General features: G+C 38.7%; 1 protein-coding gene across 1 annotated transcript in view; it reads right to left on the reverse strand.

Moving 5' to 3' along the window:
* Positions 1-14,585, reverse strand: part of LMO7 (LIM domain 7) — a 211,480-nt gene that overhangs the window by 91,792 nt on the left and 105,103 nt on the right. Inside the window, 1 exon segment of the mRNA XM_014453518.2 lies at positions 13,369-13,475. Within this exon segment, the coding sequence (XP_014309004.1) occupies positions 13,369-13,475 (107 nt within the window).

Here is a 14,585-nt window from a genome sequence, read left to right on the forward strand (position 1 = left end):
TTACATCTAAGAGGCTCTGTAAAATATGGGACCAGAACTTCGCCCCTCTGTGCCTTTGGATGTGCCAATCTTCTTGCACAGGTCTTCCGCTTCTCATGCAAATCCTACTCAGCTTTTAGATCCACACTCAAGCCTGACATCTTCCCCAATCCCTTTGTTAAACCCTCACTCCTGTGTGTGATCACTAATGTGTGCTTTCTATAGATCAAGCAACTTTATTTACAAAATATCTGAAATACATGCTTTTACTTTAATTTATGATCACTATTGTTTATTGCTTAAATCCTTGTAGCTCATAGTGTGTTCCTCACCGGCATGACCTGGAAGCTTGCTGGAAATACACAATCCCAGCCCTGCCCAGACCTGATGAATGTGAATCTCCATTTGAACCAGATCCCAAGGAGTTTTACGTGTACATTGATGTTTGAGAAACACTTGTTTGAGACATCAACTCTCAAAGTTTGGGTAATCTCTCACCCATAGTTTCTAAAAATGACAAAATCCTCTGTATCTCCAGAACCTAACATTCTGCACAACCGGCTTCATGGAACTCAGGTCTGAGAGATACACATTAACATGTTAAAGAATTCCTTCATCCAATCTTGTTATCTTTCATTAGGATACACTTAGAGGCTGAGTTTTATAACAAAAAGAACACTGGGCTTGGGGTCATAATAAGGGTTCCCATTTGCACTAGGCATGTGACCTTGAGCAAACCACTTTCAGCTTCCATATCTGTAAATTCAGGCAACCACCCTATCTTCTAACGTGGTTGTAATATTACACAAGGCAGTAAGCAAGCCATTCAAGTGTCATTTGCTTTCCACTCTCCTCCACTCCCACTCTCAAAAGCAGTATTTTTCCCTCCTTTTACATATTTAACAGCCTTAAAACAACTGTGTTCTGTTATTGCATCTAAAAGAATTGTCCTTGTTTGTGTTCTTCCACTATGTTCCTATCTTGGGCTCCTATTAGTTTCATGTGTCTTTGGTTCTCTAGACAACACATCCATGATTTTAATACATTTCTCTTCCTCGTAATGAAAGGCAACCATTTCTGATGGTCTACATTTAACCACTACCAGGAAATAGTTTCCAATGACTTGGTAAGAGAAGACATGGTCACTCCATTCATTGTAAGTCTTGGTAAAGAAATTCTTAAAGTGTTTCTGTGCTTGAGTCATTCCTTGGACTTTGCTTTTCTGAGTCACTATCAGATGTGCAATGAAAGAGGAGTTTCATCTTACTGGAATTAGACGGTGCTATTTATTGTTACACTTGATGCTCTATGCTTACCACCTGTTTCAAACCCTCCAATGGCTACACTGATTGCAGAACTTTGCACCATGTACTGAATTCATTTTTATTGTCTACTACACTATGTAACATGACTACAACTTATCTTTTTGCTTATAGTTTGGGCTTCAAACAAGATTTCAAAGTAGCATTAAGTCTTTGTATGGAATGTAATATATAATGACCTAAATTGTAACAAAAATAATAACCCATTTTATATTTTTTGAATATGTACTTATTCCCAACCAATGAAGTTTTGAGGAGAGAATCATGGTTTAGTTTGGTTTTAACAATATTAAGTAAAATAGAGAATCAAAAGCTGGGAAATAAGAAATTATTCCATATATTTACCAGTTATATTTTTTATTGTTAATCTTCACCCAAGGATATTTTTCCACTGATTTTTTTTTTAGAAAGAATAAGACTGAGAGGGAGAGACAGAGAAAGAGAAACATCAACATGATAGAGACACATCGATTGGTTGCCTCCCGCACACACCCAGGGACTGAGCCTGCAACCGAGGTACATGCCCTTTGACAGGAATCAAACCCAACAGGCCAACACTCTAACCCCTGAGCCAAACTGGCTAGGGCACCAGTTCTATTTTTAAAGATAGGTTCCACGCCAATGCTATATAGTGCAAAGTGTGGTGGTATGATTCTGGGCAATTTAGATTAGGAAGGTTTGCAATCTTCGTCATCTGACAGGAATGCTCCATTAGCATGGCAAATATAATTGAACAGTTATAAATATCTGCACGACAGTCATAAAACCTATCAAGGCATATGTACACATTGCAATAAAGTCCAAATACTGCACTCTGTTATTTCTCAACTAGCCAGTGTTTTAAGACCACACATGTAGCCTATTTCTATTCTGAGGCACACATGTGTTCATTTAACATTCCTAAAATTAGGAGGTCTCGGAATCACTGATCTTAGATTTGGAGGCATATTGTATGTTCATTTATAGTTACTTAGTTCACAAAGTAGGAAAAGCATTTTAAAATCATAATGCAAAGATATTTGCCATGTATCAAATGGGGTGATATCAATTATAATCACATCCATTTTGGGTATAGCTGGCCTGATTTAAAAGCAACTCATGACAATTTCAGCTGCATCGCACTAGAAAGAATTTCAGTCAATTTTTTAAGGTTGCTTAAGTCTCTTTGACAATACAGTGGAAGGAGTCCCAGCTTTGTAGGCTAAGCCCCACCCACCCAAAATAAAATCCTAGCTCTACTACTCACCCAAGATTATATAAGGCAAGTTACTCTTCTCTTTTCATTTCAAGTGTCTGCAGCAAAATGGAACTAACATGGCTGGGCTGTTACTAAGTTAGAAATAACTACTGTAAAACCCCTGCCAGTGCCTGCCAGCCCTTACATCCAGGTTGTCTAAACCTGATGGGACAGCAGTGACAGGAGTCCCTCTGACACACTCCGGCACCTAGTCCAGTGATTTCCCCACCTCGCTGCTATTCATCACTCCAGCATTTCCTTAGAGTTGTGAACTAGAAATCATTACGATGCTCCTTGAAACATAAAACATTACAGCTCCAGAAAGCTTTTCATCTTCTCCACTGGCTGACAGGAAAGGAGAAGGTCTTATTTCTCTTCTACCCACCCAGGATTCAGGATCTATACCTGGTGAATATTAAATACCCAATGAATTCCACTGATAAGCCACAAGGTAGAAGGTCTACAGGTGCCCAGCCAGGGTAGCTCAGTGGTTGAGCGTCAACCCATGTATCAGGAGGTTGGGGTTTCATTCCCAGACAGGGCACATGCTCAGGTTGCAGGCTCAATCCCCAGTGGGGAGCGTGCAGGAGGCAGCCGATCAATGATTCTCTCTCATCATTTTTCTATCTCCCTCCCTCTCCCTTCATCTCTCTGAAATCAATTTAAAACTTTTTTTAAAAAGGTCTTCAGGTGAGATGATTCAATACCCCTAAGTTAGCTTCACATGCCCACCCCCACCCCCACCGTCAGGACTGTGCTGCTTCTATCTGCCCTAGAAGCAGTCATTTCTGGTCCCAGCAGCCCAAGGTTTATATCAATTGATGTCAGTCTTTAATTAAAAAGATGTTTTTCCTGCCTCTTTCTTGTAAGTAGAATGAAAGGAGAATGGAAATTCTGAGAAAACACACAGAGCTCTATTTCTTAGTAATCTGGGAAAGACATGCTCTGGACACCCATATTTAATTATCATATTATTCCTATTTACCCTCCAAGTCACAGAACAAAACCCCTTTGGTGAAATGAATTCTTCACCAAGATAACCAAGGATCCAAGGTCTCTTCAGATTGGTACCTAATACAAAATTCTTTGAGGCCTTAACACAAATTTTTACATATGTTCTTTTTTAACGTGTGTGCTCTCTATTGGACAATATTTTGAAGGTGAATGCACACTACTAAACACAAAATAAAGCAAGAGATAATAACTACCCGGCAGGGATTTTCCCTTTTCCATATTAAGCCAAAAGAAGTCCTAGTAACGTCAGCCAAAATGTTTACCCAGATACACTAACTGTTTTACTCCTTTCCTGACTCCAAAAGTGGAAGATTATTCCCATATCTCAGTAAATTAAAAAGAAAAAAAATGCAGAACAAAAGCTTTTCCAAAAAAATCTAGCAACCATCATTATTATGATAATGTAATGGAATAGTGAAATGCGTTAACAGTGATATTTAATATTTATTTAGGGATTTCTCCCCCAAATTACTCAAAGCCCTGAGCAAAACCTTGTTAAGTTGATAGCGGTTACTGTAAACAGAGCTTAATTCAAAGCAGCTGCTTCGCCCAGCTGACTGGATCCCCCACTTTTTCCTTTTTTAACTTATGAAAAACTGGCTAACCTGAAGTTCGTTCAAAGCATGTTTTTAATCTACTCCCTTTTAATGGAATTTTATAACACTATCACTTACATTTAAGAATAACATTAAAGCGGGTTATTTATATGGCAAATTTACTTTTTATGTGTCCCTAAAATTAATGGTCTCTCACTAACACTATTGGAACATGTTTTCATGGGTTGACTGTACATATTTTGTGTCTAAATCAATGGTACTAAGCGTTTCAGAAGAAACAAAGTGATGACACAGCACCCCACCCACCCGGTTCAGTAGGGATACTCAGAAAGGTATGTCTCTCTGAGGATGGAGACTAAGTCCATCAGCAACCAATTCCACCTTGGATGCTGCTCAACAAGACAGGAATTATACCAGGGCAATTACCCCCCAAACAGAGCTACTTCATTAACCCAAAGTTTTAAAAATAAGCAATAAATAGTGAATAAACTTTTACATAGTCTAACATCTGATAGGCTCTACTTTTTCAAAGGAAAAAAATCAAATTATAATGTAATATCAAATCACATTAACACAAGTATACTACCTAGTTTGACATCTTTTTCATTGTAGACAAGTACAACTGGAAACAAAGAACAAGCCAGCCTTTGACCTCACAAACAGTGCCTATTGCTGTTTATAACTTTTTAGTGCCCTGGGTAAAAACCAGATGTTGATAGTATTATCTAAAAGACATTTTTATGTCGTTCGTGTAGTAGTCTTTAGATGGAAAAAATAGATGGGGACACCCAGAAGGAGCAGCTAAGTTTTCTGCCCAGAAGCCATGGCGGCAATGCGCACTGGAGGTCAGTCAGGGCAGATTACGAACACTTATTCCAAAAAGAATAATTCATAAGCCCTGCAAAAGCCTTTTAGAGAAGAGCGTGTGCTCTTGCCTATCTGAAGGATATATATAGCCTCCTCATGACTGAAATGACAGGAGGAAAATGGGATAATAAAATATATACATTAAAAAACCGAGTGAAATCTTAGATTTGGGTTTGTTGTAGACTGATTGGTTGTGGTTTCATGAAAGTGTTTTGGGGTTTTGTTTGTTTGTTGTTTTCTCTTTTTTAAGTATGGAAATAAACAACTTGTTAAAAGAAACAGATCCAAGTCAAATTAAAATATTTATAATATGTCAGAAAATACACAACATGTTGAGGTCTCAAAAAACAAACAAACTGTATTGGTTCTACATACACATGGGCAAGAGCAAAGAACCTAAATGTCTATTCTCTGGTTTCCTGCTTTGCGAGGCTAACAAAATAGGTAAATTGCAAAAGGCTGAATAAACATAAAAATGTCAGAAAAATGTATCTGTTTTAGTATCTGCTCCCAATTATATGGAGAGAAATTTAAATGGCCTAAAGTCCCCTAAAAATAAAGAGCCTATAGTTCATCATCATAATTTAAGGAGCCAGAGGCCAGATCCTTTTCTTACATGTTCTTCTACAGGGAATACATCTTTATAAGGTCAAGAAGAGAAAGCCAAATTATGAAAATGATCAGAATGATAATTCAAATCATTTATTGAGCACTACTATATGCCTAGTGCTATACACTTCACATACCTGTCTTTGTGTAGTCATTACAACATCCGTGTGAGGCAGGGCTATACCCCGGAAGGTATTATTTGCAAAGCTCCAAGAGAGCAGCAACTACAGCTTTGTTCACTGAGGAGCAGAGTGATCACAGGGAGGAAAATAACCTTTCTTAGCCTTTCAGCCACCACGTGACTGAATGGGATGGGAGTTGTAAACCCATGTTCACAGACACCTAAAGCCCTGCTCTCATCCAAGATGCTTATCTGTTAATGACAACTGATGCACATCAACTAAACTCTAGCCGAACTCCTTGTTCCATCCTGGGGAGTAGACAAACAGTTCAAATGAATGCTTAAGAAATCTGCTCAGTTATATTCTTTTTTTTTTTAATCCTCACCTGAGGATATGCTTGCTGATTTTAGAGAAGGGGGAGGGGGAGAAAGAGAGAGACAAGCATCAATGTGAGAGAAAAATATCCATCAGTGGCCTCCCGCATGCGCCCCGGCCAGGGATAGAACCTACAACCTAGGTATGTGCCCGACCTGGAATTGAAGTTGCAACCTTTTTCGGTGTAGAGGATGATGCTCCAACCAACTGAACCACAATGACTAGGGCACTTAAAATAGTTTTTATCATGACAAAGTCAAAGGTAATTTGTGGCTTTTTTGGAGGGGAGGGGGGAAAGGGGTGGGGCTTTGATGTTTAATGCTAGGCTAAGGTAAGAGGTAACAAGGCAGGTACCTTGACTTTGGAAGAAACTTCTGTAAACTTGGAAGGCTTACTGTAAACTTGTTGGTAAATTTCATTAAATTTTAATGTTTCCTCATTAAGAAGCCACCTCTATTATAAGTTCCTGCTGTTAAAATTGTCTATTCCTTGTCCTTGAGTTTCTACATGATACTTCAACAACCTATATAACCATCATATTTTTCCACCCAAAAGTCTTAAACATGAATGTAGATTAATTTCACAAAATGAAAAGTGATTGGTGATGATATGAAAACATTAAAATGTTTCTAGCCCTAGCCAGTGTGGCTCAGCTGTTTGGAGCACCCTCCCATACAGCAAAAAGTGGCAGGTTTGATTCCGGTCAGGGTGTGTGTGGGAGGCAATGGGTCAATGTTTCTTTCTCTCTCTTTCTCTCTCTCTCTCTCTCTCTCTCTCTCTCGTGCGCACGCACATGCTCTCTCTCTCTTCCTCTCTCTAAAAATCAATTTTTTTATTTTTTTAAATATATTTTATTGATTTTTTACAGAGAGGAAGGGAGAGGGATAGAGAGAGCTAGAAACATCGATCAGCTGCCTCCTGCACACCCCCTACTGGGGATGTGCCCGCAACCAAGGTACATGCCCTTGACTGGAATCGAACCTGGGACTCTTCAGTCCACAGGCCGAAGCTCTAGCCACTGAGCCAAACTGGTCAAGGCTAAAAATCAATTTTTAAAAAGAATCAAATGTTTCTAAAACACTATTAGTATTTATCATTTGCATATCAACATAAAGATTAAAATGTGCACCATTTGAGAAGCACATGGTCCAAAGTTCCAATTTTATTTATTACTCACACACTGAGAGGAGACACACATTCTTTTAGATTGTGTAAATTTTAGATTACGTTGCAGTCTGCCCGCCCTATCATTATTCTGAAATGATAAGGGAAAGGCAACCAAAACCAAAAGTTCAATGACTGCTTTGCCAGATCTGCTTTGCAATTATGAAAGATGAGACTAGAAAGAGAAAGGCCTGGCAAGGAAAAACCAGTGCTCATGTTCAAAGCCAATTATTCTAAAACCTCCAGGAAATCTTTGTAATGAAAATATAATTTTCAAATACACATTTAACACTTAAAGTGTCAGAGACTAAGGAGATAAAGGGAATGATGTACTGTCCTTGTTCTCGGCTAGTTTCAAGCCTCGGGAAGAATTAGATGTAGGTGAACACAGTGAGTGCTCCAAAGTCCGGAGGAGAAACCAATGTCACTTTCAATGGAAAGTGTTCCCTGATTAAAAAGTTGAAATGCTTGTTCAACTCCATATTCCCAGAGAACCTGTGCATTTATCTTAACACAGTGTATTCTAACTGTGAATGTATGGGGACATTTCCTCAGTTATAATGGAAAGCTCACCAAAGGCAGGATCCCATCTTACGTATGTCTGTGTAAGTATATGCCACAGAGAAGACGCTGAATCAATGCTCGTACGACAAACAAGTGAACGATTTCTCTGAAACCCAAATCTCCCCTTCCTGCATTAAGTGCCATTTACTACTCTGTAACTCTGGAAATAGATGTGAGGACACATACCTCACACGTATATCCTCACACAATCAACTACATCAGACCAGAATACAGCATGACACTCAGAAAAACAATGCTTAGCACCTCTAGTCACTGGTGAAGCTGTCATTTTCGAAAATGACTGACTGGATTACAGATATTATAGTGCACGTTATTATTAAAACTTTGAGTAATTCAACATAGGCAGCCCTATAGGTGATAACTAGAAAGACAAGAATCCCTACAGGAAATCTGAAAAACAGAAGACTCTCTTCACAACAAAAACATCTCTCTGTTCGGTTTAACCCTTTTTGAAAGACGTTGCTATAAAACAAATGCTATCTGGTCAGGAGAAGCAAATTCTAAATTCTCCCATGAACTGACTCATAACTCTAAATCAGATGAGCCCCCAGGTGAGACCCTTTGGAGCAATAAATACAAGTCGGGTTCCTTGTGAAGGTAAAGACCCTGCCCAGAAAAGTCCATAACGTGGAGAAAGTAGAGAGCTGAAGGAGAGCTGGTATCCAGAAACTTGTTTATCTGTCCAAGAAATAAATTAAGAACTAGAAATGGAGAGAAACAAATACCAGATAAAACTTTAGTTATTCTACAGTCCCAGGAATAGACCTGCCTCACTCCCACAACCTTTCTCTGAATCTAAGCTGACTCTTAGATATTCCAACTTTGCAATTAAAGAACATTTGAAAACATGGCTTTTCCTTTGCACTGCTGGCATTAAACAGAGATTTTGGCAACCCAACAGAGTTAACATTCCCCTTTCAGCACCTACCTAACACCAGGACTGGGTGGGATAGAGATGCGTGTGGTGCCGCAAACTTCCTTTCTGTTTTACTCTCTCCCAATTGCTTGGGAGGAAGGGCACATCCTAAAATAGTAACATGAATTGACAGGTGGAAGTTCCCATGCTCAAGTTACAGATCCAAGTTTGGATACTATGAAGTTTACTTTAAAAAAAAAAAAAGATTAAGATGTCGAGAAGCTCCTTTGAAAGACATGAAAAAAATGGAAAACCAGGTTTAAGTCAGAAAAAAGTAGAAATTACATCAAAGTAGCTGCATTTTTACCTACAAGAATAAAAATCTTAATCAACACACATAAACACATTAATATCTCAAGCCCAATTTGGCAGACTGCTAACAGTGTGCCATCTGGGAACCCAATTGCTAAGAAATAACCTTACAGTATTGCCTTAAAATCAAGCACCTTTTTGAGGCTTTAGAGAACAGTTAAATCCTTAAAATACAATTTTGAGCCTCCCTTATTTTCACGAAGGCAATATGTTAACACTAGTTTTGTTTCCAATTACTATTCCTTTGGCAACCAGCATGTGTAAAAATAAAAAAATAAATAAAAAGATTTTTCATTTCTGTACCCTCCATTTGATAAATAGATCTTTTTAAAAAACTCAGTCAATATCAACATTTAAAGTTACATTTTAAACCTAATATTAATACCCTAAATAATGAAAGAGTGTACTAGAAAAGAATTTTTCTTTGCATGACTGAAATATTGTGTTCAAAAACACTGCCATCCTGTAGCTGCATAATGAACAGAATGTATCTAAGAAGTGCTAAAAACTGGATTGGAACGATAAGTAGACAGAAAAAAACATGCTGAAAATATGTCAAATTCTCAGCTTAAAATTTTCAATATAATTGTTTAGAGCAATGGTTTAAATACAGGACTTAGTTGATGAGTCAAGTTGCTGTACATAAAATCAAAACCTTTAATGTTCAGACATATGTAATACTTTCAACAATAAAGAATTTTTTAAAAATTTAATGTTCAACACTACCTTCCTGCCAACTTCCTCCCTCCAATACAGGACCTCTGGACGACTCTGTTGGGTTGCTTTTATAACATGCAAATGCTGTGTGCCTCTTCATGGCCAGCAGCACCACAGAAACCATGACATGGCCATCGGAGCTCTCCAGTGTCTGTGCCTGGCACCGGGGTCGCCATGTTTGCTCTCATGAGGCCTTCTATAGAGAGTGTGCAGGCACAGCGAAGTGGGAGTCACACCACCTCTTCTCTGTGGGTTGTGTTTGCTTCTGAGTTCAGTGTGAACATACAACATGGTTTATAATAATGATGCAGCTATTCATTCGTACAGAAGGTAAATGTCATGGCCTCAGGAAACATCTGGATGTAAACATCTCAAAAAACCACTAGGAAAAGTTTAACTTCAATGTACCATTCATGGAGATGAAGTCACAAATTTATGTATTAGCCTTTTGGGAAGAAAAGTAGTAAAGATGGATTCTACCCATTAAAGTCAGGGATGTCAAAATTAAAAGTACCAACTGACTTGAATACATGAATCCCAAAGTAAATGCAATAATTCAAACATACTTGGAAAAATTTAAACTACATCTTGCAAGAAGTAAAATAATCCATTTAGAAAGTTAGATCCCATGTTACTATGCATATTTAAAGACAATTATGTCACATATTAATATGTATAATTACAGAAAAATGAAGAATACTCTAGTTCGATTTGACTGGTACAACGTTGTTATTGCAAATTAAATTGTAAATCTCAAATGCTGGAAAGTTAGGGTTTACGGTTAGGGTCTGGATTATCGACATTACTCACTAGCAAAGGATCTTTAAATTGATTGCTCCTGCTACTAATTCTCACCACACACAACTCTCCTAGGCTCCATATGCCACTATGTTTTTAACACTCCTGTCCATTAACAAAAAACGCCTCCCATGTGCCAATGTGGAGAGAATAAACTGCTCTTTCCTCTCAGTATGTCACACAAATATATATCTTAGATTGTACTTGCAGCAAGACCAACGGCAGGTCTATGAACTGTTAATGCAGTCTTAGACATTGAGTTTTTATAGAGCATTTAAAATAATCAAATATTTTGCCATATCTTTGCTAATTTTAATGTATACAGATGAGCAAACTAATGCCAAAGTACTCACATAACTGCACGCAAATTATAGTAATCTTTCCATTTTAGATGGACAAACATACTAGCACAGAAATATATAAATTATTATATGTTAATCAGTAAAAAGTTACATTTTAGCAAGACTGTCGATCAGCATCCTTCCTGCCCACATGGTTATCTTGCTGGCAGACTAGAAATAAGTAAGGAACTCCAAGTCTAAGTCAGGGTTTCTCAACCTTAGCGCCACTGATATTTGGGACCAGAAATTTTGTTATGGGGACTGCTCTGTTCACTAAAGAACATTTAATAGCATTCCTGACACACTAAATGCCAGTAGCACCTCCCCACCCACCCCTCACCCCCCGCAGCTACATCAACCCTAAGTATCTCCAGGTCTTGCCAAGTATCCCATGGGGGACAAAGCTGCCCCGAGCTGAGAACCATCAGTCTAACCAACTCCAAGTCCTTTAATCTATAATAAGAATAGGGCAGGATTTGACCAACTGGAGACTCCACATTACATAAGAACAAAAACTAAAAAGAAATGCATTACTATTTAGTTAAGCAATCATTTGCTTTCCTTTAAACCTGCTTCCTTTTTGTAAGAATGCTATCTCAGGGCATAAGATCTGTGGCCAACATTGTTTAATAAGCCATATGCCAGCGTTTCCTAACCCCCTGATTCCATCTCAGCAGACCCAGGGTGGACGCCGGTGCCGCTCCAGTCCCAACAAGATGGAGTGGTCAGGGGAACTGTTCTCCCTCAGGGGATCTGGCCAGTACTCCTCAGGCACACCTTAGTTTTATGGCCTTGTGGTTTCAACTGAAACAAGTTGTTCTGCATACTTCCTACTACAGCTGTAACTGTGACCTCTGGTTTCAGTTTGTCAGTAACTTCACTGATACCTGGGCCCAGATATGATTTTTCCCAAACACTTTAGACCCAACATTCCACAAGGCTCCAGGGCAAGATTTGCTCAGAGCACCCTTGGAACTAGGAGCCAACAAACAAGTTTTGCCTAGTCCCCAGCCTACTCAAACATCGGCTATCCAGTTTCAAAACAGTATGATTTTAAGGGGAAAAGACATTCGACAGCGACAGCTTAAAAAGAATTTCCAAGTCAAAAATCTCTTTGCCCATCAGATAGGTCTTATGAGAGAATGACGATTAGGAAAAATAAAACAAGTTTTTCCAACGTTATTGTTCAAGGAAATTAAACATGACCCCACATACTGCAGAAGTAAAAACACCACACTGATACTGAAACTTAGGATCAATCAACTACTTCAATGAGTCAGAATTAATCAGAAATGCAAACCACTGCATCCCTGCCATGCACATATCATTGCTCTGTAGCTTAGAAATGCGTATTCAACAGAACTCAAAGCATATAGGTTCAAATGGCTTGTTCATTTAAAAATATGTATTGTTAGGCTCTGAAGAGATTAATTCTACCTGGGATTTTAGGTTATACTTCTAAAAGATATGTATATACAGGGTTACTTTTCTTTAGAAAAAAAATGTTGTTCCCATTTAAGATTTTACAGTCAATTTTTTAATAATTATTGAAGCTACTACAACAGGGATATTAACCACATAAACTAAATCTTTGTTTGAAATCATAGAAACTAATTTTTTCCATTTCTATTATTGCTATAGATAAATACTTTATTCTATTTTTCTTCCTTGGGAAAAAAAAATGTTTATTAGGTTTAAGAGCCAATAATATAAAGAGGTGGTCATCATTACAAAATTAAATCATTTTCCTGTCACATTTATCTGATAATAGGAGTTTATTCTGATTCACTGAAAGCAGATTTATAGGGAAAGAAATCTCACAAGAAGCTCAAAACCAGATTTCCCAAAATCATATGAACACACGAACACCATTTTCCACCTAAAACCCAACAGCATCACCTGCACACGTTTTCACCGCCCCTCACTTTCACTTTCTCATCCATACTATTAAAACAGTTCATTTTTTAGAAACCAGCCACAATTAACAAGGAAAGCTTTGCTTGCTGGTCCTAAGCATCTCTGCTTTATCACTGTCCCTCTCTCATTTTTATGTTATCAATTAGGTCTCAATTCCAAACATATAAAAACTATCTTTAAATAAGTATTTTTACTCTGCAAGTTCTTACATAACTTTTAAATTAGCTTTATAAGTATAACAAGTAGCGTCACCATTAGCAACTGAACACCACCAGGCTGGACAAGCATTCAAATATAAACTGCCATTTCGGTTAGCAGGGAGATTTAAAATAAGACCATGGCTTGTTATCGATTACAGAGAGCTTCCCAGTCTCAGTCCCCGCGCTATTTTTTTAAGTAGCCTATTTTGGAAAGAGAACAGAGGAAGACCGAGAGAGAAACGATCTTTCAGTAACCAGGAACTCTCGGGAATTCTTTTCACTTAAGCCACAAAGCCCTACGTTTAAAAAAATATATAAGCAGCCAGTGAAACTTACTTGACAGTGACTCGATTTGATAAATCCTGTAGATCCCCAGGATGGAAAAGCTGGGCTTCTTTCAATCCAATCTGTTCACAAGCTTTCAAAAAAACGTTTATATTATCCTGTGAAAAAAAAGTGGAAAGTGATTGCTTAGCCCAGAGCTCTGTCTCAGACAAAGGTTACAAAATTTTTATGATACAACTTCCAAGCTTCAAAGTCCAATGACAGCCAGCAAAAAAAGGAGACAGCAAGACCGATGAATACATGTATTTAAAAAAAAAAATACACGGGCATGTATAGCCTTTCAGTCCTCCAGAGCATAAACGGTGGTGCTATCACCGGCATACGCCGTTTCTGTGATCTTTGTGACTGGCACGTTAAACATTACCTGTTACAGGACAAGTGCCTAGCCACTGAGCAGTAATCTACACTTTGATGTCAGCTCTGCTCTGCAAACAAACGCCCTCTTCCCAGCTTTGCACGACAAGCCTCACCTCTCCTCTTTAAAAATAACTCCAGCTACTGACATTCACCCACCCAGAAACTGTTGGCAGGGAGGAAATAAGAGGAGGAACATTCTGTTTCTATGATTACAAATTACAGAAAGACTGTGGAATACCACACCTGGAATCTGGGTTTGGTTGCTGAGCCGGCTCTTGACGGACAGGGAAACCATACTATAGGACCCAGGAGAAGCCTAGCTTTCATTGGCTAAGTCACATAGTTTAGGTGTGGCACATTACTCAACGCCCTGCAACCTGCCTCAGGAACTGCCTCCAAAAAAATAAAAATCTAGGTTGTCCTCATATCTAATTTCAAAGCCCAAACCATCCATTTACAAGCGAATGCTTTCCATTTACATGAACTGCTACACAGACACTGACTACAGTATTTTCTATGCTACAGTCGGCTGCATTTCAGAGACACGTATGTGGTGAACAGAATTAGCATGAGCTTTCGTCCACCTCTACTCTTCCTAAGAAAACCCTTTACGGGGTTGAACTTGTGATGATCCCACGTGAACTCTTGACCTTCACTTTGTTAGGGTTCTCAGGCAAGAGAACAGCCTCCTCGCTTGCCAACACACGTCTGTCCACTTACATGTGCTGGCAACACCATGTCTATGGTGTGAGCCTCAGAGCCTCCCTGAAACCTCACCTCCTTCCCTAACAGCCGGCCAAGTAGGGACAGAAGACAAGCTGCACTTGAAGAAAGGCCACTGCTCCTTTCCC

The sequence above is a fragment of the Myotis lucifugus genome, unplaced genomic scaffold (assembly GCF_000147115.1).
Source record: "Myotis lucifugus unplaced genomic scaffold, Myoluc2.0 scaffold_24, whole genome shotgun sequence".
In the NCBI taxonomy this organism is placed as follows: domain Eukaryota; kingdom Metazoa; phylum Chordata; class Mammalia; order Chiroptera; family Vespertilionidae; genus Myotis; species Myotis lucifugus.